This window comes from Sturnus vulgaris, chromosome 25 (assembly GCF_052056855.1).
Source record: "Sturnus vulgaris isolate bStuVul1 chromosome 25, bStuVul1.hap1, whole genome shotgun sequence".
Classification (NCBI taxonomy): domain Eukaryota; kingdom Metazoa; phylum Chordata; class Aves; order Passeriformes; family Sturnidae; genus Sturnus; species Sturnus vulgaris.
The window spans coordinates 6,361,836-6,383,799 of NC_142267.1; the positions used below are offsets into that span (position 1 = coordinate 6,361,836).

The 21,964-nt window shown below is 52.5% G+C and overlaps 1 protein-coding gene across 3 annotated transcripts; it reads right to left on the reverse strand.

Annotated features, from left to right (window-relative positions):
* Positions 1-44: 44 nt before the first annotated feature.
* NBL1 (NBL1, DAN family BMP antagonist) lies at positions 45-13,541 on the reverse strand. 3 transcript variants are annotated; one of them, XM_088178693.1, is made up of 5 exons: positions 12,605-12,712; positions 6,596-6,660; positions 3,132-3,326; positions 2,861-2,972; positions 45-1,311 (listed from the first exon to the last, which is right to left on the reverse strand). In XM_088178693.1, the coding sequence occupies exons 1-5, from the start codon at positions 12,668-12,670 to the stop codon at positions 1,060-1,062; spliced, it is 690 nt and encodes a 229-aa protein (XP_088034819.1). In that variant the 5' UTR covers positions 12,671-12,712; the 3' UTR covers positions 45-1,059. The 3 variants fall into 3 exon arrangements, with proteins under 3 accessions (XP_088034819.1, XP_088034820.1, XP_014737175.1); XM_088178694.1 differs by lacking the exons at positions 6,596-6,660; positions 12,605-12,712 and adding an exon at positions 13,439-13,541; XM_014881689.2 differs by lacking the exon at positions 6,596-6,660 and having other exon boundaries at positions 12,605-12,726.
* Between the last annotated feature and the right edge of the window lie 8,423 nt (positions 13,542-21,964).

Below are 21,964 nucleotides of genomic sequence, written 5' to 3' on the forward strand. Positions count from 1 at the left end.
CCCTGGTGTCAGCACTGCCAAAAACCAGACATGCATCAGAGCACTGAGCAGTGGAAGTCAGAACTAATTTATTTAAGAAAAAAAAAAACCCAAAACTTGTCAAAAGGAGGGGGAGGCATCGATTACAAGCTCTGGAAGCTCTTGTCAGGACAACTCCAAGGAATCAGCTTTATACAACAGAGAGAGAGGGGCAGCAGAGGCCGTGCCCACCCCGAGCCCCAGCCCTGCCCCAGCACTCCCTGCCCAGGGACGTTCCAGCCCTCAGCCCCTTCTCCCTCCACCACCATGGAAGTGCAGCAGGGAGAGGGGGGACAGGGGTGGAACCTCCCCTGAACTCCCCAATCCCCTTCCCCTGCAACCCCAAAAGGTGAAGCCCCAGCACTCATGACCCAAATCCCTCATCCCCAGGGAGCAACGTGGAACGTGGTGGCCCTGGGGACAAGCAAGGTGAGGGTTGTCACCACCAAGGCCCCCAATCCCCTCACATACAGCCCCAGAGGGGCATCCTGGGGCAAAACCCTCCCCAAGAGCCACCTGATAGAAAGGGTTGGGGTTGGACTGAGACCCAGTGGGTGCCAGGAGCATGGGGCACCAAGGGGCTCCACGCTGAGCCCCTGTGGGCAGGCAGGGACAGAGGAGGCAGAAGGGCTGCTGCTGATCCCACCAGCCCAGGAGAGATGTGGATCCCTTGTGGGACTGTGGAGAGGCTGCTCCCCTTCTTCCTCCACACTGGGCATGAGGAAAGCTCAGCAGGACTCAGAGGGCTCCCCCCAGGGCTGGGAGCCTGCAAAGAGCCCCAGGAGCCCGACCAGAGCCACAGCCCCTCGTGCCACTCCTCTCAATATATTATTATCATTATGTGCAAGTAGTTTTGCATCAGGAAAGGCCGAGCCCTGGTGTCTCAGCCCGCAGCTCCAGCCTCAGCCCTGCCTGACCTCGGAGCCTCCCGGGATGTCGGGGGCAGCGATTTGACAGGGAAGACTCCGGCACCCCCCTCCCTCCCCAAAGCCCGGCCCTGGCCCCCGCACAGCCCTGCCGGGACAGTCCACAGGGGCCGGGTCACTCCTCGCCCTCCTCCTCGTGCTGGTGGTGGCTGGAGGCCGGCGGCTCCTCCAGCTCCGGGTGCTGGGGGTGCTGCAGGGCCGCGGGCCCCTCGGGGGCCATGCTCTCCTCGGCGTTCAGGTACACGTTGAACAGCGCTCCCTCGGGGCTCGGCTCCTTCCCACACGCCTGGCAGCTGCAGTGCAGGATCTTCTCCACCAGCTTGTCCACCCTGGGGATCTCCTCGTTGCCCGGGCAGTCCAGTGTCACCTGGGCAGCAGGACAAGGACACAGTGATGTGGACACACACGTTCAGAGAGCTAGGGAATTACAGCTTGGAAATTCTTTTCAGGCCTGGATTTCTCCTGACTCTCAGCTCCATTCCCAGGCTGACAAGCTGACAGCAGCTTCAGTTAGGGAGGAGTCTCCCAGGGTGAGAACATGGTGACAAACAGAGTGGAATTCATCACCAACATTAACCCCTGGTGTCTTTCTCGTGGGACACATCCTGAGGTGCTGTCCCAAGGATGTTTTTCCCAATTGTCCAATGAGCTCCTGTCCTGTCCTGGCTGCATTAACACACTTTAAATCCGGGCTGTCTGTACAATAAATTGGCCTTTTTTCCCTTTTTTCCCGTGTGTGGTGCTGTCCTTTCTCTCTCTTTGCAGCGCAGTGACCACACAGTGAGCTCAGGCTCCCGTGGTGGGAGGTCTGGCCTGCCCCAGACCCTGCAGATTTGGGGTGGTTTAGGCCAGGTGTGATGGGTTTCCATCCATAGAAACAAACCCCTGGTCAGTCTGCAAGGTGGGAGTTCTCTGGGAACTTTCAGACACTCAGGGAAAATCACAGACTCATCAAGGCTGGAAGAGACCTTCAAGCTCATCAAGTCAAACCATCAACCCAGCACCTCCAGAGTCACCTCTACGCCATGGAATCACTGAATCATTAAGATTGGAACAGACCTCCAAACCCATCAAATCCAACCTATGACCCATCCCCACCTGTCACCTCACCCAGAGCACTGAGTGCCGTGTCCAGTCATTCCTTGGACACCTCCAAGGGACAGGGACTCCACCACCTCCTTGGGGAGCTTTTCCCAAAGCCTGACCACCCTTTCAGTGATTTTTTTTTTCTTATATCTAATCTAAACCTCCCTTGTTGCAACCTGAGGCCATTTCCTCTGCTCCTTTCACCTGAGACATGGCAGAAGAGACTGAACCCACTTCACTCCCACCTCCTTTCAGCACCAAGCCCAGCAGGACACAGCTCCCAGGCACTGCTGGCACTGGAATATCAGTGAGACAGCAAAGGCCACCCACAAGAGGTGATGCTGAGCATCCCAGGTAGTTTGGACTAAACCCTCTCATCAAATGTGAGCTGAAAGTGAGGCAGAGAGCAGAGTCAGTTCCTTGGGCTTCTCTTGGTTTGTGGCTCTGCCAGGATCAGAGGTGACATGGAACTGTGAGGTCTGAGGATGACTGGCTGTGGGAGGAACTTCTGCACATCAAACACAGCCAAATGTCCCAAGGGGGAGCAGGTGACAAAGGGAGAAAGGGTGAGAGCAGGCATGTGGATAAGCACAGGGATAAATACTGCAGGGAATGACAGGGGATGGTTCTGCACATGGAGAGATAGCAGATCATTCAGCAGAGCTTCCAGCAGCTCCTTCCACCCAGGCTTCTCAAGACACAGTACAGCCACCTGAGACACACCCTGGAAGGAAACTCTGAGTGGGAAAAGCCCAGAGAAGGAGAAGGACTGGCCCTGAAGTGGTGTCAGAGCAGAGCTGAGGCCCCATGGAGCAGAGCAGGATACTCACAATTTCCCACATGGACTGGGCTGGCATGCAGGAGTCGCAGTGAACCAGGGACTCTGTGGACTGGGGGAAGGTGTTGGGGACGCTGTAGCTGAAGCACTGTCCCAGACAGGCCCTGCAAAGACAGCAGGAGGGGTGGGGGCTCAGGGGAGGGGCTGCTCTTCCCAGCAAAGGCAGAGATTTTACCTTCCCCTGGGACAGAGGCAGTGACAGCCCCCAGAGCCCCTCCAGTGCCACCAGCTGCCTCTACCCTGGGCTGAGGGTGGGTCTGTACCTGTTCTGGATGGATTTGGACTCGCAGCCGCTGTGCCCCACGATCTGGGTGATGTTCTTGGCCTCGCACCAGGCGCTCTTGTCCGGGAAGAGGGCGAGCTTGTTGATGGGCGGAGGAGCAGCCAGGAGCAGCGCTGGGAACAAGGCCCCCACCACAAACCATAACATCATGGCCAGCTCTGCCAAAATCCTACACCTGCACACGGAGACAAAACCATCAGCAGCAAAGAAAACTGCCAAAGCAGCCCATTTCTCCTACCCTGTGGTCGTTCCAAGCACAGGTCCATCCCCAAATCCCCCTCCAGAGCCACTGCCAAGCCAGGGCAGCTCCCAGAACACTGCCCATGGAATGGGATGTGCTACTCTGCCTCTTTCCTCTTCCAAACACACTCTGGGCCAGTCAGATACCCGTGTTACCTCTCCTGAGCTCTGTGCCTGGGATAACAGCAGGCTTTTCCTCATTTCCCACCACCCAAAGCTGGGCTGGGAGAAGTTTGCAAACCAAAAGTCTCACTGCCACGAGTCGAGCCAGGCTAGAGAAGTCCCACACCAGAGAAATGTTTTTATTTGAGGAAGGAACAAGCTTTCCCACTTTCCCACCTTGAAAGCCAAAGCTGGCCTTGCTGGGGACCCCTCTCCTCCAGGGAGTGCGCAGCAGGTGTCGCTGCAAGGCAGCAGCACGCAGGGACACGTGGAAACCTCAGCCCAGAGGCTGGAATCCCGCAGGAAAGAACAATACAACGTTTATTTGTACAGAGCCACTCGAATTCTGCAAAGGGTTATGCCGAGGATGGGAGCTGGGGCTGCAGACAAGGGGGGTTTGTCACAAGGGCAAACTAAGGCTTGGCTTGGAGGTCACTCCTCACCCCCAGAGAAATCCCCACGAGGTTTCCTTGCTCTGCTTTCCAGCCAAGGTGCCTGAATTAACACTCCCAAGTCGCAGGGGAAAGGCAGATGGAAAAGCAGCACAGAAACAGGGAAATTTTTTCCTGTGTGGGGTTTGGATGGAGTCATGGCAAAAGGCATTTATACTTCCAAGGATATTTGTTAGAACCATGTTATTTGTTACTCCCTTCTATTTATTTATCCAGACGATGATCCACAGCCCACACTGGAAAGACTCCTGTTGATTCTCATGGTTCCTGGGCCCAGCCCTCTAACACTTGCTGGGAAGGAGAAGAAAAACGTCCTGATCCTCCAGAGTCCTCATGCACACCCCCTGGGCTGCAGGACCATCAGAATTATCTCAATGATTGAGATGCCCTCCTAAGCACTCAGGGATTTTAAGATCGTTATGGGATTTTGCCCTGTTATCCCTCCACTGAGCTCAGCCTCCTGCATCTGAATCAAGAGACAGATGAGAAAGATTCTTCCCTCTCTTCCATCCTACAGCACACAGAAAAGAGCATCCTCATTCACGGGATCTCTGGGGGAATCTTGTGGTGTCTCTCCTAAATTTCCTCGTTTTCTGGTGATAGAAGAACCACAGTAAGAGAATGCAGCAACACCTGCAAAGCCCTGGCTTTGTAATCCTCCCAGCACTTGTGGGGTGTGAATCCATGGGTCCCTCGTGGGAATACCTGCACCAAGGAGACTTTGCAGGTGTTGGCTGCAGATAAGCAGAGGGTTTTAACTCCTGAGCTTGCACTGCCACTAATGAGACTCGTGGGTTTAAATACATCTGTCCTGAAGAGGACTCTCGTGCCTGAGGGGGTTTTTTTTCCATTTCAGTGGGGAATTCTGCAATTTCTGAAGGAAGAACGTGGCTAAGTTGCACACACAGACTCACACGCACTTGGCTTGCTTTCCCAAACAAGCATCACTCATTCCTCAAATGCCAGCAGCTCTGTGCTGAGGAATCCTGCTCCCAAAGGCAAGTCCGAGATCAGAGCTGGGATGTGACCCAAAGAGCAATCACAACCCCCCGGGGATCAGCCCAAATTCCTCTGGAGTCAGCACACAAGTTCACTTCCACATGCCTTATTACAGAGCAATTTCCTTCTTTCCTAAAAAAGGTGAGGTTTTTCCAGGTTTCTGTGCATCTCTACCCAGCTGCAAAGAGGCAAATATTCCTGTCTGTGCTGACAAGTCCTGTTTCCTGGGATCTGTGCTCCTGGAGGGAGGTGTTCCACGGAGGTGTCCCTGCAGACCCAGTGCCAGAGGCACGAGGGATCCTGTCCCAGCATCTGGGCTCCCGTGAGGAAGATGAGTGAAGCTGTGCTCTGCTAAAGCACTGGCCTGGATTCAGAAAAGCACTTAAACATGTGCTCAAGCCTTGTCCTGTGCTGAGCAGGGCTGTGTTTGTAACCAGGGCCCCAAGCGCTGCCAGTCCCCTTTGCGAGGAGTGGTGGAAGAGTGGGGGATTGGGGGATTCTCCAGCAGGGGAATTGGGGACCCCCAGCAGGGGAATTGGGGACCCCCAGCAGGGGAATTGGGCACCCCCAGCAGAGGAACCGAGCACCCGTCTGGAGCTGGAGAAATTCCAAACATCCCCCATTCCTCAGCACTGCTATCCCCCCCTGTCCTGCCCCTTGAGCACACCACATCCACAGCACACGGTGTTTTCCTTCTCCCAGGAATGTCCTGGAACCCGCAGGGCTACTTTTCGAGTAAGTTACGAGGTTTATGCCAGTGCCTAAGAAAACATGGGATGCAGCTGAGTTTGGGAGGGAGCCGGGGCTGGGAGCAGCGTGTCCACAGCTCAAAGCAGCCATGCGAACAGAGCTGCCACCAGCACCATTCATCTGACAGCAGCCACAGGGATGCAGACAAAAGCACCGTGTTCCTTCTCCCCCCCGGCTGGGAAGGGAAGGGAAAAAGGAAGACGAGGCACCCGAGCAGGTTTGCAAACTCGCGATTAAATGAAGGCATTGAGCACATTCCTCCGTGACAAGCTAAATTACACGTTGCAGCCCAGAGGAACAAGTGTGACCCGGCGGGAGCAGCCACTTCCCGGCACACAGGGGCTTCTTTCTCTTCCCCCCACCGAGGCACATTTTTTTCCTCTCTAGTCAAAGCTCTTCAAGCAGAAAGTTCAGCTCAGTTCCGGCAGAGCCACCGGCCCGTGAGAGTCTCCCCCTGCTCCTCTGCAGGGAGCCCACGGCAGCTCCCTCGCCATCCCTGCAGCAGCGCTGGGGACAAAAATGACTCAGCCAGAACCTGGCACATCCCAGCTCTGACACAAACAACTTCTCAGCCTCGTGGTGAGCGGCTCCCGAGCCCTTTTCCAGCCCTGAAGGGCGGCTGGGTCTCGGGGTACCACCCCAGCACCCCTGGGAGTTCTGCTGACAGCTCAGATTCCCGGTGTGGAGATCATCTAGTGCCACCTCAGATGTTTTGTGTCACCTCCTTCCGAACCCCATCCCAGCACTCTCCGCAGTCCCTCCAGCAGGGAACAGCAGCGCCTGGAGGCAGCTGGGGAAATCTCCATCGTTACATCGGCCGCAGGACAATCACTGGAATTACCTCGGAGGCCACGTTCCCACCATCCAGCCCACAGCTGTTCCCAGACATTTGGAAACCAAACACTTCTGGAGGAAAATAAAACAGATCTAATCAGTTTTACCCTCTTTTTCCAGTGGGAAGTTTACACCATAACACAAGACAAGCTTGCAGGTGGACAAGGGGAACGTTTCACGAGTTGTTTAATGTGTTTAGAGGTATTTTTCTTATCCAGGATCTTGCAATTCTGCCAAATACAGAGAACCACACACACAGGTAGATTGTGCTCAGGGCCACATGCGAGGCACTGCAGCCTCTGAGAGACAAGAGCCCCCCAAGCTTTACAAACATCACCTGGCCAAGGCTCCCAGCCTGTGAGCACAGCACAGACACAGCGCCCACCCCATGTGTGACTCGGGGATCCCTTTTGTGACAGAGATCTCAGCAGAGATGGGCAAGGTGAAGGTTTTGGCTCTTGGTCTGGCTCAGAGCTGGGATCCCCTCCTGTCCTGCCCCCCTGGACACAAGGCTGTCCTTCCTGGTGGAGCCAGCTCCCCGCCCAGCCGGGCTCTGAGCAGGCTGGTGGCAGACAGGAGTCACAGCACTTTGTGTGCCACTGGTTACTTGTGACAAGAGCTGCCACACGGAACACAGGAGGGCCCAAAGATGCTCCGTGCCTCAGTTTCCCTGGCTGCAAGAGCAGGGCCAGGGGAGCTCTGAGTGAGCTGATGGGTGCAGGGAGCGTGGAAAGCACAGGGAGGTGTTTGCAGCACCAGCTCCCTTGGACAGGAGCAGCCGCCCAGGCAGGAGGGGGGGCCTGGCTGCCAGCAGCCCCTGCCCCACATTCCTGCTGGAAGGTGCTGGGGGAAGGCACAGGGTAGGTGGGAGCCAGGTAGGGACAGGTGGGGGAGTCACCCCAGGACACGGCAGGGAGCTCTGCAAGGTGTGGGATCACTCCTGGCTGTGCAGGTGGCCAGGAAATGCTGAAAGGAAAATTCTTATTTAGGCACCTAAAAGGATGCAAAGCCACAGTAAAGTGTCTGCGAGGTGGCAACTGGGAAGAAACATCCCAGCAAGATCCAGGGCACGGCTCTCCTCAGGCACGGGATTAGGTCTGTAACTTCTCAACACCACTGGGGATTGGCTCGTAGGAAACTCAACTCAAATAATATTTACTTACATGGAACAAAACAATTTATAAGCCAGCATTATTAAGAGGAAAAGCTTAAATCTCAACTGCAAAAAATTGAAAAGTCACAGTGTATTGAAAAACATCTATCAAAACAACAGATGTTATTTAAACCTGTTCTTATTAGATACTTCCTCCTTTTTGAAATTTGCATTTAGCTAAAACTTTACAGTTTTGGGGACCCTTACTGTAGTGACTGTAACAGCCCTAAGGAATCTGACTGAGGTACGATATGGGGAGGGGAGAGGGAAGAGAACTCTGCACTGAGAATGTCTGGAGGTAATTCTTCAGGACAGCAGGACACAAAAGTGCTTAAATGAGCACAGAAATCTCTCCCGAGCTCAGAGCTCCAGTCTTGCTTCGCTGAGCTGCAAAATCTGGGGAGAAATTACAAAAAAATAAACAAGGAACTACCACAGGAAGACATTTGATATTTAACAACCACAAGAATCCATCCTAAGAACTTTTTGATAGTGGAGCAAAAGCTGTGTCTTTTCTCACTGTGGACCTGGCTGTGTCTGCTCCTTTCAGAAGCAGATGTTGGAGCTTCCCTTTCTGTAACATATTAATTTCCACTCAGGCATGGTTGGGCAAGTCACAGAAATAAAGCAGAAATAAAGAAAAGCAGTACAGCATTTTTAAAGCCCTCTGCCCCCCCCACATTGGCCAGAATGCCAAAAGATGATGGTACATTGAGAGTTTTAATCTGGCTTCTCGACCATGCACTGAGCACTTGGGAGATTCATTTTTTGCAGTTGGATAAAAAAAAAAATCCAAGCTGCTTTACCTACAAAAGTCATTGCAAAGCTACCTCTGGATTTAGGCTTAGGATGGGGTCCTGAAGGAGCTCTGCTGGAAAAGGAACACACTAATGGCCTGCAGAAGAGGCAAGAGTCACATAAACAGTTTCTGGTAATTTATTTCAATTGCTCAATTTCTTCAGCATTAAGAACAATCGCGGCCAGGAAAATGCATCAGTCTAAGGCTCAGGAACATATCCTGGACCAACACCTCCACTCCTCCTTTTTTTGAAGAACGTGGGGCTCTGCAGCCCCCAAAAGCAGCAGGACAAGTGGGATGGGAGCAAGGATCAGCTTTGTGGGGAGCTGGAAAAGAAGCCTAGGACCAGATCAGCTTTGTGGGGAGCTGAATACAATCTGGGACCAGATCAACTTTGTGGGGAGCTGAATACAATCTGGGACCAGATCAACTTTGTGGGGAGCTGAATACAATCTGGGACCAGGCTGCAGCAGCAGCAGTTCTGGGGAGCAGCCTGGGGAGCCCCAGCTCACGGGGCACAGGGGGTGCTGCAGGCTCTGGCCAAGCCCTGCACGGGGCAGGACTGGTCTGAAGCTGTGTCTGGAGCAGTCCCAGGGCCGGGTCGGGGCCGGTGCAGCTGATGTGAGCACAGCTGGGAGCAGCGTTCCTGCCCGGGGCCTCGCTCGCGTGCCTGGACCTGAGCGGGGCCCGGCTGCCTCCTGCTTCTCCCTGGAGCTGGTGATTCCCACACGGCCACAGAGCCAGGACAGCCAGCCTGGGACCCAGGGCATTGGATGTGCAGGAGAGTGGTAGGTGTCCAACAACTCCTTTGGAAATCCCATGGATAAGAGGGATTTTGCTGCTTTCTCCAACGCTGTCCCTGGCCCCTGTGAGCAGCAGTTTCCCACCCAGCTGGGAAGGGAATTCTCCTCCTCCAGCACAGCACCACTACGGGAGCCTGACCATCACCCCTCGCCCAGGGCACCTCCCAGAGCACCTGGCTCTTGCTGGAGCTCGGTCACTCCCATTCCCTGAATCCACAGCCTCTGCTCCCTGTTGGATCACAGCTCTCAGGGCACTAAAACCCCTGGAGCCTGCGGGAAGGGCTCCGGGAGGCGCTGCCTTTGCCCGGGTGGGATCCGCAGGCAGGCACCGGGCTCTGCCCCGGGACAGCTTCTCCCAGCAGGCCCCGTTCTGCTCTCACTCACTGTGAGGTAAACTGGGACCGGCTCCTCCAAATGACTCCACTGGTGCAAATGAGATCAGAATCTGGCACCGCTCGTCTTACTCAAAACAAGTCTAACTGGAACCAGATAAAACCAGTTCCAGTGCAGAGTGGCCACCAGGATGATGATTTTTTTAATTCCTGCAGGCAGCGAGGGGAGCTGTCTCGGATGCCAACCACGCTGGCTTTCGCCTGGCTCGGTCATTCATTACCAAACTTGCATAAAAACCCAACGCAGCAGGGTTGCGCCTGCAGGATCAGGTTCCCAGCTGCTGGAGCAAGAAGGGGAAAGAGGAAAGGAGAAAAGAGCTTGTGGATGGAGCCGTGGGTCTTTCAAGATCCTCCCTCCCTCTCCCTTTATTCCTGTTCAGGCCATATCTTGGTCACAGCAGCAGAAATTCAGTGACCTGATGTGGTTTTGCCCTCTTTTAGTCTCTGCTTTACAGCACACCAGCCTCCTCAGTTCTGATGGCATAAACCAAATGTCTGTGTTATTTACCCATGGCACTGACCAAAGCACAAAAACACATGGAAGTGCAAGGCCAGAGGGGCTGGGAGGTAATGTAACAGCTCATGGCCCAGCTGGTATTTTCTGTCACTACCAGGGCTGACCTCACATTTGACATTTAGACAGTTTCTCCTAAACTGCAGGATTGGGCCCACAAAGAAATCACAGTGTGACCCGAAGAGCACTCCCTTCCCCCCCGGACAGGTTGCTTGAGCTCTGTGTGAGAGAAGAAAGAGGCTTAAACCACATGTGAGAGTGACCCGAGCGCTGGCTCCATCCTGACACCATTTCCAGAGCTCAGCTCCACGGGGCTGCGATCTTGGCTGGAACGGGGGCAGCAGCCCAGCCCAGCTCCACAACTGCTGGGATGGGTGCTGGGCTGCTCCATTCCCACCCTCAGTGCTAATTTATGTCCAGGAAAGCCCTGGCCCCCACAGCCCTCCCTCCCTAAAGCACCGCACAAGAAACAAAGGTTTGGGAACAGCAAGCACAGCCCTGCCGGGGCTCACAGAGGACAGACCACCCCTCACTCCCGCTCAGGAACTCCCCCACAATGACAATTTTATCAGCTGCTCGGGTTTTGAAGAGTCTGATTTGAGCGGCTGTGAAGTTTCTCTGCCCTCAGCCGTGCTGGACCCCCGTTCTCTGCTCCTTGCTTTGTCACAGGGGACGCAGAGCCGGGGCGAGGGTGTTTTTTTTCCAGCAGACTTCGAAACAAAAAGAGCAGGAGCAAGGCCCAAGGACGGAGCCAGAACCTGGCTCTGCGTGCCCCGTGGTCGGATATGGGATCTGGCAGAGGAACTGCTACAGCTTTAATGGGAACAGCATGGAGTTTGGGCAGGAATCAGTGCCCAGGAGTTTCCTCTGCTCCTCGGGCAGGTTTCCCATGGCTGCACCAGCTCAATCCGCCCCCGGCAATGCCAACACACGCTGCAAGCAAAGTTCCTCCAGCACGGGCAGGTCTTCAAGGCTCCTCGAAAAGCACTTTGGCTCAGGGCCCATCCTGCACCTCCAGAGCACCCAAAATTCCCTCCAGCTCCACTGGTTTCCTTGCTCCAGAAACAGGAGCGGGCACTCGGGAAGGCTTTTACTCGTTTGCCCTTTTTGTGAGACCACAAACTCCCCAAGCTGGAATTCAGTGCTGAGAGGTCACGCCAAGAGCCCGGATTCTTCTCAGGGCTGTTTGCAAACACTTGGGATTTTTATACTGAAGGCAAATTCCATTTCCCATCCTGCGGTTTGCAAATTTGAGGCGAGCAGCATTTTATGAGATGGGAGACTGCCTTCAAAAGGCAGAAGTGCCCGGTGTGTGCAGCTGATTTTTGGCTGGTTGGACATTGCAAAGAGGGCACTGAGTTCTTTGGCTAAAAATACAAGGGAAAATATGGGTCTCTCCATATTGCTAGGATCTTTCCCACTTGTTTCAGCAGGGTGCAGATTTTTCCCAAAAAACCCGCACGGAAAAGCTACGGTGTCCTAAATCCACAAACACTTCATACAGGCTGAATTTTTAATTTGATAGGGTTAATCCTATATGTAAAAGTTAGATTGTGGAGTGGAGCAGAACTTGCTGGTGCTCTCGTAAGAGAAATGTTAGTAAGCAGTAAGGGATTGTCCAGCAATGAATGCAACTTTAATGCAGCCTGAAAGTGAGCTAAAGCATGTTCTGTTCCCAAAACACCTACCAGAGAAAAAGAGAAATCCTCACTGATCTTAAAATGCAGAGACTATTTTATAGAACAAATAAAAATCGCTGCAGATCCTGAGACAAACTGAAATGCTACGTCGGGGTTCAAAAAACAGGTAGGGATATGTTGGATATAAACTTTACAGTAAGTGCTTAAATTATTTCCATGAAACAAGGATGTAAATTAATCCCCGGGATGAACTTTTCAAGGAACAAAAGTTTACTGCCTTGCCATCGGGAAAACTTCTTTCTTTTATGATCGTTGAACCACCCCGCGTCCGCTGGCGGTGTGGTTAATCGATACTGAGCGTTCCCGTTCTTCCCTCGGCACTTTTGTTCCAAACCCCGGCAGGGATGGGAAGGAGGGAAGGACTCTGTACCACAGATGTGCGACCGACACAGCGCGGCTCCCAGGCTTTTATTCTATTTCAGCTAAAGCGGCGGTGGAAATAGTTCAAGGATTGCAGCGCAGAACCCCCCAAGTCCGCCTCATCTGCAACCCATTTCTGCCCGTGGCAACATCCTCATCCTCCCGACCATCCATCACCGGCGGGGTGGGGGGAGAAGAGAAGGGAGAGGAAAAGAGACGGGAAATCTGGTGCGGGGGAAAAGCAGCAGGTTCGGGGCGGGGGCGGGGGGGGCACACAAAGCCAAGGGCTACTCACCAGCCAGGCGACGGCGGGCGCATCCCACGGGCTCCGGGGCCCGGCGGTGCCCGGCGGCTGCCGCATCCCCGGCGCGGCGGGGCGGCCACGGCGGGCGGGCGGGCGGGCGCTGCCGCCTCCCTCCGTCCTTCCCTCCTTCCCTCCCTCCCTCCCTTCCTCCCTTCCTCCCCCCGGTGCCGGGCTCCGGGCGGTGCCGCCGGCCCCGCTCGCGATTGCACAATCGGGCTGCGAAGGGAGAGAGAGGAGGGGAAAGGAGGGAGGGACAGCGGGAGGAGGGAGCGGCGGCGGCAGCGCCGAGAGCACCGAGAACCGAGAGCCGAGGAGAGCCGGGGCACCGAGAGCGGGCCACGGAGCTCCGGCAGCCACACGGGCCGTGGAACCCCGGCAAGTGCTGGAGCTGCCGGGGAGAGCCCGCTGGAAACACCCGGGCACACAACGAGGGGGATTCGGCCGGGAGAGCCCTGGGGATGTCCCAGCACTTGCTCCTACAGTGGCACAAACAGTCGGGATTGGGCTCACTGATCACCAACAGCTCTTATTTAAACACAATTCGTGATAGAGAGTCCGTGGGGCAGAGTCCTGGCTGCAGAGAAGACTTTGGGAAAGTTTTCCAGCCGGTTTTCTCTTTTGCTTTTCCTTCCATTTCCCTTCCTCTTTCTCCTCTTTTTCTCTTTTTTCTTTCCCTCTTTCCCATTAAAAAACCAAAAGGCAAGCCCCATTCACGGCTGTCTTTCAGATACGAGAATTGCTGGAGACGGAAGGGCTCTGTTTCTGTTAAGGCAAAATGATTTTAAAAAGGCCCCCACATTAAACACTACCCAAATCAAAAGATACCTGCCAGGCTTGGCTGGGTTTTGCTGGCTGCTGTTGGTGTGAGGATTTGCATAGAGATCAGAGAAGCAGGAAGGGGAGATGGCGAGGAGCAGCAGCTGTGCAGGGAGAAGTGCTGGTGGTGCCCTGGCAGCAGCTGTGGGGAGAGGCTTTGGGGCTGGGTGTTTGCTGGAGGAGGCTGCAGGCTGCCAGTGAAGGAATGATTTCCTGCTGCCAGTTCCTTCCAGCTCCAGGATAATAGGATTTGTAAACAGGGTGGCAAAAAGCTGCTTCCAGCATCACTTTCTTATCCTGCTAAATGCAACCTACCCAGCCCTGAACTGTACTGCACTGCTCAACTCCTAAAGGGCCAACAAGAGGAACAGCCTCTAGCCATCACCACACCCCCACACGAGCCCAAAATCTAATTTCCCAGCATTTTCACCCATTGCTGAACCCAGGCCTTTGACCAACGCTCTACCTGCTCCCCATGGCCAGCAGTAAACTCCTGCCCAGGAAGCTACTTTATTCTGAATAATATGAGTGAAATAAGAGACATCTGAGGCTTTGAAGCAAATTCTCACAAGGAAAAATAAGATGTAGATGCAACCAGCTACACAGCAACAGTCCATGGGCATTAGAGTGAAATTCAGCCGAATGTTTGAGGTCTATGGTTCAGTATTTGGATGGGATTTGTGGGATCCTCAGCACTGGGGTGTGATTGCTCTGCTAGGAGCTGTGAGCCAGCCTGCAGTTCATTCACTCCTTCCTACTATTCATCCCTGTTCCAGTTCTGTAAACAGCATGAAAGGGAAACAGCAATCTGTGGATCTGGGGGTGGGGAGGCAGGAGGAGCAGGGTTCAGGTTTTCTGGTGTCAGGAGGAACAGGCAGAGGTGCTGTAGGACAGAGCGGCTTGGCTGGGGGATGAAAGAAGCTGCTGAAAGGCTGTCAAAGCCCTGGGCCAGGACTTTTCCCCTTCTCCCTGGCAATGTGATATCACAGCCAGAACAAGGAGTGATGACCTGATGCCTGCAGATGTCATTTGGACAGGCTCGGGCTCAGAGCAGAGCTCTGCAGGGAGGGAGAGCAGGGAAAGGAGCCGAGCTCCCCAGCCAGCCCCTCTTCCCTAGCCAGGGGCTCTGGCTTCAGCAGCAGCTTTAGGATCTTGCTCCACACCTCACCCCGTTGTTTAGCAGCTCCCACTCCCCACAGGCTCGGGGGAATTTGCTGCCTGCCCCAAAACAGCCCTGCCAAAGCACAGTGATGTTCTCCCACAGCACACTGGAGTCCAACACAGCTCCTCACTCTCGCCTCCACAACAGCCCATTCCATACTGGTTTTCCACCAGGTACACACAGCCCTGCCCAAAACATCCACACCCCCCAGCCTTCCCCCTGTTGCTGGATCACCAAGGCTTTGTGCACTGGGACACAAACCCAGGACATCCCTCCCTCACCTGCTGTTGCTGTTTTGGGCTCCTCACAAACGCCCACAGTGCCAGGGGTTCCCTGCTTGTCAGGACAGGACCTGGCACTGTGGGCGTGAGAATTAAAAGGGTGTATTTGTAAGTTAAAAATGAAAGGATTTCTTTGATTTGTGTCAGTGTGGCGTCCAAGGCTCCCTGCCTGCCCATGGTGAGGTGCTGGAAAACACATGGGGGGAAAGGTGAGTGGGAGAATATTTGTGTGTGTGTCCATGAAGGGCTGCAGGGAGCAGTGTGGGGACACTGGCCCTGCACATATCCCACAGCTGGGTCTGAATTCCAGCTCTTCCCCCACTGCTGTTTTGTTCCTTGCCCCTTGCATGACCCATGAGGGACTAGGGGGCCAATGTCTGGGTCTGCCATGGACCCTGCCCATGGGTCTGACCAGACCCCTGCCCTGACCCTTCACCTCTGCATCTGATCTGCAAATGGGTGCAGAATTGGTCCCTGAAATAAAGACAGCTGTTTATCAGCTCCCTTCTGAGGAGGTTGGATCAAAGTTGATCAAGGCCAGGTTGAACAGGACTTGAAGCAACTTGATTAAGTGTGAGTGGCATCCCTGCCCTTGGCAGGGGCTGGAACAAGAAGATCTTTAAGGTCTGTGCCAACCCAAACCATTCTGTGATTCCATTCTGTGATCCTCTTACCAGACCATCACCTGCTGGGATTAAACTCCAGCTTTTCGGTTCCTAAATAAGCCCAAAGACATCTCCAAGATACCAGGACCCCAAAGTGCTGTGTCAGGGCATACCCACCCTGGGTGAATGGAGCACTCGTGCCAGGAGAGAGACAATGATTGAACAACTAAAAAAGCTGAGGGATGATTTCCCACCTCCACCTCAAGTAGGTGGAGGGAGGGAGGGGACAGTGGTGGCAGGGAGGGTGTGAAGACCACATCCTCTCACTGCTGTCTCATCTGTGCAGCTCCAGTGCCCAGGGCAAGCATGGATCAGAGCTTACAAGCACCGTTCTTGCTTGCTAAGATTCCCCCAAAGCACGTGGGTACAAGAGCCCCTCACTGCTCCTTCACACCTCCCTCAATCCACCAGGAGCACTCACTGAGCTTCACAGCCTGCAGGGAGGCAAGGAGAGGCCGGAGGGAAGGTTCAGCTCCAAATTCAGGAATTTGGAGCAGCAACCTCCGTCAGGCTGCAGGTTCAGGACACCAGATTTGAGCTCTGTGCTGAATTCCTGTGCAGGCCAAGGGGAAAGGCAGGAGTCCTGCTGGCAATCTGGCTGGCTTGGACTGCAAAGGCAAGATCTGGGGACAGACCTGGCTGGCAGGGACTGCTCAGGAGTGAAGGAAAAGGATTTATCATCGAGCCCATTAGCAAACATGTGGGCTCAGAGATGCCCTGGAATGCAGCTCGGCAGCGGGGTGCTCCTCTCCTGCCCGGCCCCGGCAATGTGAGCTCCTGCAGGCTCCCACTCCAGCCAGCTGTTTCCTCTAATCCCATCAGCCTTGCCTTCCAGGGGGGCTGCGGGACAAAGTTCCCTCCCCTTGGTCACTGGGATTAGTGGTTTCTCTGTAGTGCCGTGCCAATGCATTCTGGGGCCCTGGGGCAGCAGTAAAAACGCTCCCCTCCCATCCCTGAGCAAGTCCAAGTGTGTTTAATCACTGCTTTTTCCACCTTGCCCGATCACTCCCCACTCCCAGGCACTCCAGGCCCCTCCATCCTCCCTCCCTTGCTTTCCCAGCAGTTCAGGTCATGCAAAATCCTTCTCCCATTCAGTTCATGTCTGCAGGGGCAGTTCTGAGCAGCTCTTGGGCTTCATTTGCAGGTGCCCTCATCCCTGCAAGTTCAAACAGCTTTTTTTTTTCTTTGTACTTCAAAAATAACCAGTTTCCTCCAACTCCATTACAACCAGTTAAATCCCCTCTGATAACCATCTTATTCTCTGCTGCACAACTTCCCCCTGCTGCAATCACTCAGAACCTCTTATTATATTAATTATTTTTCTTGCAGCACTGCCTGAAGGCCCCAGCCAAGCTCAGGCCTCGTCACAATAGGTGCTTGTGTGTGTTCAGAGACAGTTCTGGCACCAAAGCTCCTCTGAACTGTCAACCAGCAGGACAAACTTAGAACATCCACATGTGTGCAGGGAACATTTTGCACATTACTGAAAGGAAACCAGCACCCGCCTGAAACGGGGTGACTCACAGAGCAATATTGCATGGGAAGAGCCTCATGCACAAACTCTCTGGCCTTGAAGAAAAATCAGAGGCCTTAAAGTGCCAGTTTTTCAAAGTCCTGCTAGAGCAAGTGTCAGCATTGTTTAGAATTAGGATGACTGAGGAAAAAAGGAACAATAAAAAAGAAAAAAGAATATATGTGCTTTTGTTAGCAACTAAAGCTCTCAGTTCACAATCTTCCCACCTTCCAAAACACAAATGAAAATACTATTCTTAAAGTGATATTGTGATTTTCATAGTTTAAAGGGTCTGGTTCACAACATCAGAAATGTGGGACCCTGAGAAATCTGCTTATTGCCTCTCTCTCCTCCTGCCCTGGAGCAGGATTGGGATTTTTGAGACTATTACTGCAGCTGATGAGGAATAAAATGAAAGTGGCCGTGAGTTCTCATGTTATCACAGCTTTCCTGAACAGGCTGAGACATCTGTGTTAGACTAACTGCATCGCTCAGGTTTTAATTTTGGCAGCAGTGGTTGCTGCAGTGCATGACAAGAGTTAAATCTGAAGCTCCAGTGAAATAATCGTGGGTTCATCCGGTGCTTGGAGGAGTCACAGTGACCTTGCCTCTATCTGCCAGCCTACCTCTATTTATACCTAATATGGATATAAAATCCATGACTTTGCAGATAGTAAACTAGAGCCTCCCACGAGCGTGTCGCCTGCTAGGATGCTCCAAAGGATTTAAAGGAATTATTTCTCAGGCCTTAAGAGAAGCCAGTGCACTCCCTTTCCCTGTCCTGCCTGTGGGGGAAACAGCAGGGTGATGTGTGCAGCCATTCCAGAGCACCTCCACTCGTGCAGCTCCAGCCCCAGGCTTCCATCCATCATCCAAAGATGTATTTATTGACATATGAAATACCCATCTCTCGACAGATTATCTATGGAACTGTGTCATCTTCAGAGAGAATTAAACAAAAAATGGGCCCCGTGCCTGGAAAAAGGAGCGGGGGAAGCGCTCACCATCAGCCATTCCCTCAAACAAACCCAAGGAAAACAGCCCAGGAGGGAGGAGCTGAGGAACAAAGCAGCAAGGAACAGCACAGAAATAGGTTGTCTTTCCTCTGAGGTCCACACCAGGGACATCATCAGGGAGTGTCTAACGAGCAGGGTCCTCAAGCTGAAAACACTCTGCCTTTAGTTCAGACCACAGGACTGAGACCAGGAATTCTGCAGGCAACCTTTGTGGCCTTACAAGTTTCAGAGAATTTATGGCCAACGAACAGAGTTGGATCATCTGATCTGAATCCATGTGTGTTACAGGTCATTGGATTTCACCCACTCACTCCCAGGTGGAGCTCAGTAACTTCCATGTAAGATGTCAGGGGTTGGAAAGGCCTCCCATGGCTCTCCCAGCCCATCCCAGTCTGGAATTCAGTGTCTCAGCCTCCAGCCCTTGCTTCTCACTGTGCCTCTCCCTGTGAGCAGCAATCCCTTCAGTTCCTGGGGTTCCATAATCCCCCAGGCTGTGCCATCTCCAGGTATTATCAGTGTTTGTTGCACCTGGATGCTGAACTTCACATTTGACTGGGCCAAAATCTATATTGCTCCACTTTTTTTTCTCTTACACAACATCCCACCTAATAGCAGTTACTTGTCTGCCACCCTTTTATATTTACTTCCAGAAGGGAAGTAATACAAATACAAATACAAATACAAATACAAATACAAATACAAATACAAATACAAATACAAATACAAATACAAATACAAATACAAATACAAATACAAATACAGATACAGATACAAATATAACCTGTGCCACGGCCTCCCCACCCTCACAGGATAGAATTCCTTCCCAATATCCCACCTAACCCTGCCCTCTTGTCCTGGCTCTTGTCCACAGTCTCTCTCCATCTTTCCTGTCAGCTCCTGCAGGCACTGGGAGGCCACAATGAGGTCACCTCAGAGCCTTCTCTTCTCCAAGCTGAATAATCCCAATTCTCCCAGCCTCTGTCACAGTGGAGCTGCTCCCTCCCTCTGATCACCTTGGTGCCTCCTCTGGACTCTGCCCTGCAGCTCCAGGTCCTTCAGTCCAATCCACAGGGAATGCACGGCTCAGGGGAGCAGTCATGGGTTTGGGTTTAGCTGTTTGTCACTGCTGACAACTTCAAGTGCAGCACCGAGGGGGAGGAAGAATATCCTCTAAAACCTCTAAAAAGAAACACACTCCTTTGCATGATTTATGAACTGAATTTGAACTGATCAGGGCATGACCTTTTCCAGGAAGGGGCATCCACTCCTAACGCAGAGCTGGAGGCTTTACAAGCACCACCAATAAAGACTAGAGATGAAGAGTGATTTATTAGTCACCAGCAACTTTCTAAGCATCTTTATAAGCTCCAGGAGGTGGGTATCCAGCACCAGGAGGAGAATCCAGCTCCAGCAGCCTGCAGTGCTGTACAGCAAAGTGCTGACAGCCAGAAGGCACGAGAGAACGGCCATCCACAGCTGAATTTCCATAAACTGTGCTCCCATTTAGCTTCGATCTCAGTTAAGCATTTCACTGTGGGTGGGCTATAGGCTGGACTCTCAGAGCAGTACACACACAGTGCACATTGCATCCAGCTGCCTACAGAGCTGCCATGCCAAAATTTGCACCAGTCCTACTTCCAAAGGCAGGAGTGGGGTGGGAGATGAGGAGAAAGTTTATTTCTTATTATGTGGTGTGTGTGGTATGGGGGTAAGTACCAAACCTTCTGGCTGGGAGCAGAAGAAGGGTCAGCAGTGCCTCGCTGGTTCAGAATCTGCTGGAAAATGGGCTTTTTTTTTCCCCAGTTCCACAAGCCTGTCCCTTCCAGCTGCAGCATCCCCTGAACCTCATGGCATATTGCCACCACAGCAACCTGCCACCTTTAGTCTGCTTGTGCACCCACTATTTGCACTTGCAAACAAGCACCTTGGTGATTTCTTTTGCATTGCTCCCAAACTCAGAGGGAACCCAAGAAAAACAGCTGGGAAACCAATTCCTCCACCTTTGGAGAATCATCCATGTGAGCTCCCTGGAAGAGTTGAGTTGCAGCATCACTGCTGTGTTTCCAGTACTGGAGAGGGGCTTTGGACACAGGCCTGGAGTGACAGGACGAGGGGAATGGCTTCAGACTGGAAGAGGAGGTTTAAATTGGATACTGGGAAGGAATTCTTCCCTGTGAGGGTGGGCAGGCCCTGGCACAGGGTGCCCAGAGCAGCTGTGGCTGCCCCTGGATCCCTGGAAGTGTCCAAGGCCAGGCTGGACAGGGCTGGGAGCAGCCTGGGACAGTGGAAGGTGTCCTTGCCCATGGCAGGGTTGGCACTGGATGGGCTTTAAAGTCTCTCCCAGCCCAAACCATTCCATGATTCCATGGTACTGGATTGCTGCTTTCTCCTTGATTCTTCCTCTTTCTCAATCTGTTACCTAAATTCATATTTAAGGTAGATTTACTAAGGCATTGACTTTCTCCTGGTATTATATTTATATTCTTCCTAACACAGCAGTGACCTTGTCCATGAGGCACAAAGAACTGGGAATATATTTCAGTATTTTCTCTCCTTATCAGATTCAGATAATCACCCAAGTCAATATTGAGGATCACAGTGGTTTATACCTACTAGTGATTCCATAAGCTATCAGCCTCTGCACAGTGAAAAGTCATTCTCAACTTCTTAGGGATTTGCCAGTAAGAATTTGGGGCAATTTGAAAATAGCAAAGGGTGGCACAAACACTTTTGGAGTCTCCCAGTCTATGAAGGGCAGCCTTCCCCTGAGACTCCACCACCACATGAAAAACCAGTTGGGAAGGATGGGCTGCTGGACTCCAATCAGTGTCTTGGCTGCACACCACATTCCCTGCACGACTTATCCTGACCTTGCCTACAGCTTGTCCCATCTTTAAAACGGGAATTACAAACCCTCCTACCTCCCTGCAGCCCATCTGTTTAGTTTGTAAATTCTCCAGGGCAGAGGCTGGTTTTTATTTGTGTGTACAGCACCACATACAGCCAGGTCCTGCTCTTGGCCAGGGCTGCAGGCAGGACTGGAACACAAAGCAATGACGGTATCTTGATCAAACATGAACAACTCGGATAAACAATAGAAAAGCAGCTTGATATTTTTTTCCCCGCTGTCTCTGCTTTTCCGTGACTTGTTTATTCATCTCAAAGCCTCAGCAGACATCTAATCAAGCTGTTAAAGAGGCAGATTTGTGGTCAGTTGAGCACTTGGGGAGTTGTTAAACGTTCAAAACCAGTTCTAGTCAGCAAACAGCTTCTTTTTTTTCCCCCCTCTCCTGGGTAGTGATATGGTTTCCTTACTCACTGTATACTCCTATTACAATTGGGATACAAGCTCTCTCCTAAAAGGTCTCATTAAGTTTGGGTAGGGACACCTGCCTTTTTCAGCCCTATCTTGTTTGCACTTTTTGGTCCCGATCCAAATCACGCCACAGACGAAGCAATGATTTCAGCAGGCTTAAGAAAGAAGGAAAAATGTGATAGTTTCCAGATGAGTGTATTATACTAAATTTAACATGCCTTTTGGTACTTAGAATTTCCACTTTTCCCCCTTCCATTTATGCAATTAGAAATCAAGCATCAGGAAACTGTTCCTATTCCAGGCTCAGTGGGGAAGGGTACAGGCTCCTTCCCAGAGAGGGAAAAAGGAGACCTGTCCTCACAAGAAGATATTTTGCACAGCTTACACGGACAGGTTCAAAAATAGGTTTGGGACAATACATCTTTAATTAAATAAAGCAAAACAAATACAGATCCTTCACGTGGTAATTATATGTGCATATACATATATTTATGTACATCAACACAGACAACAAGAAGCAAGGCAGCTGTGAAGAAAACAAAAAAGTGAAGCTTTTACCCCATTTAAAGAGCAATGACAAAT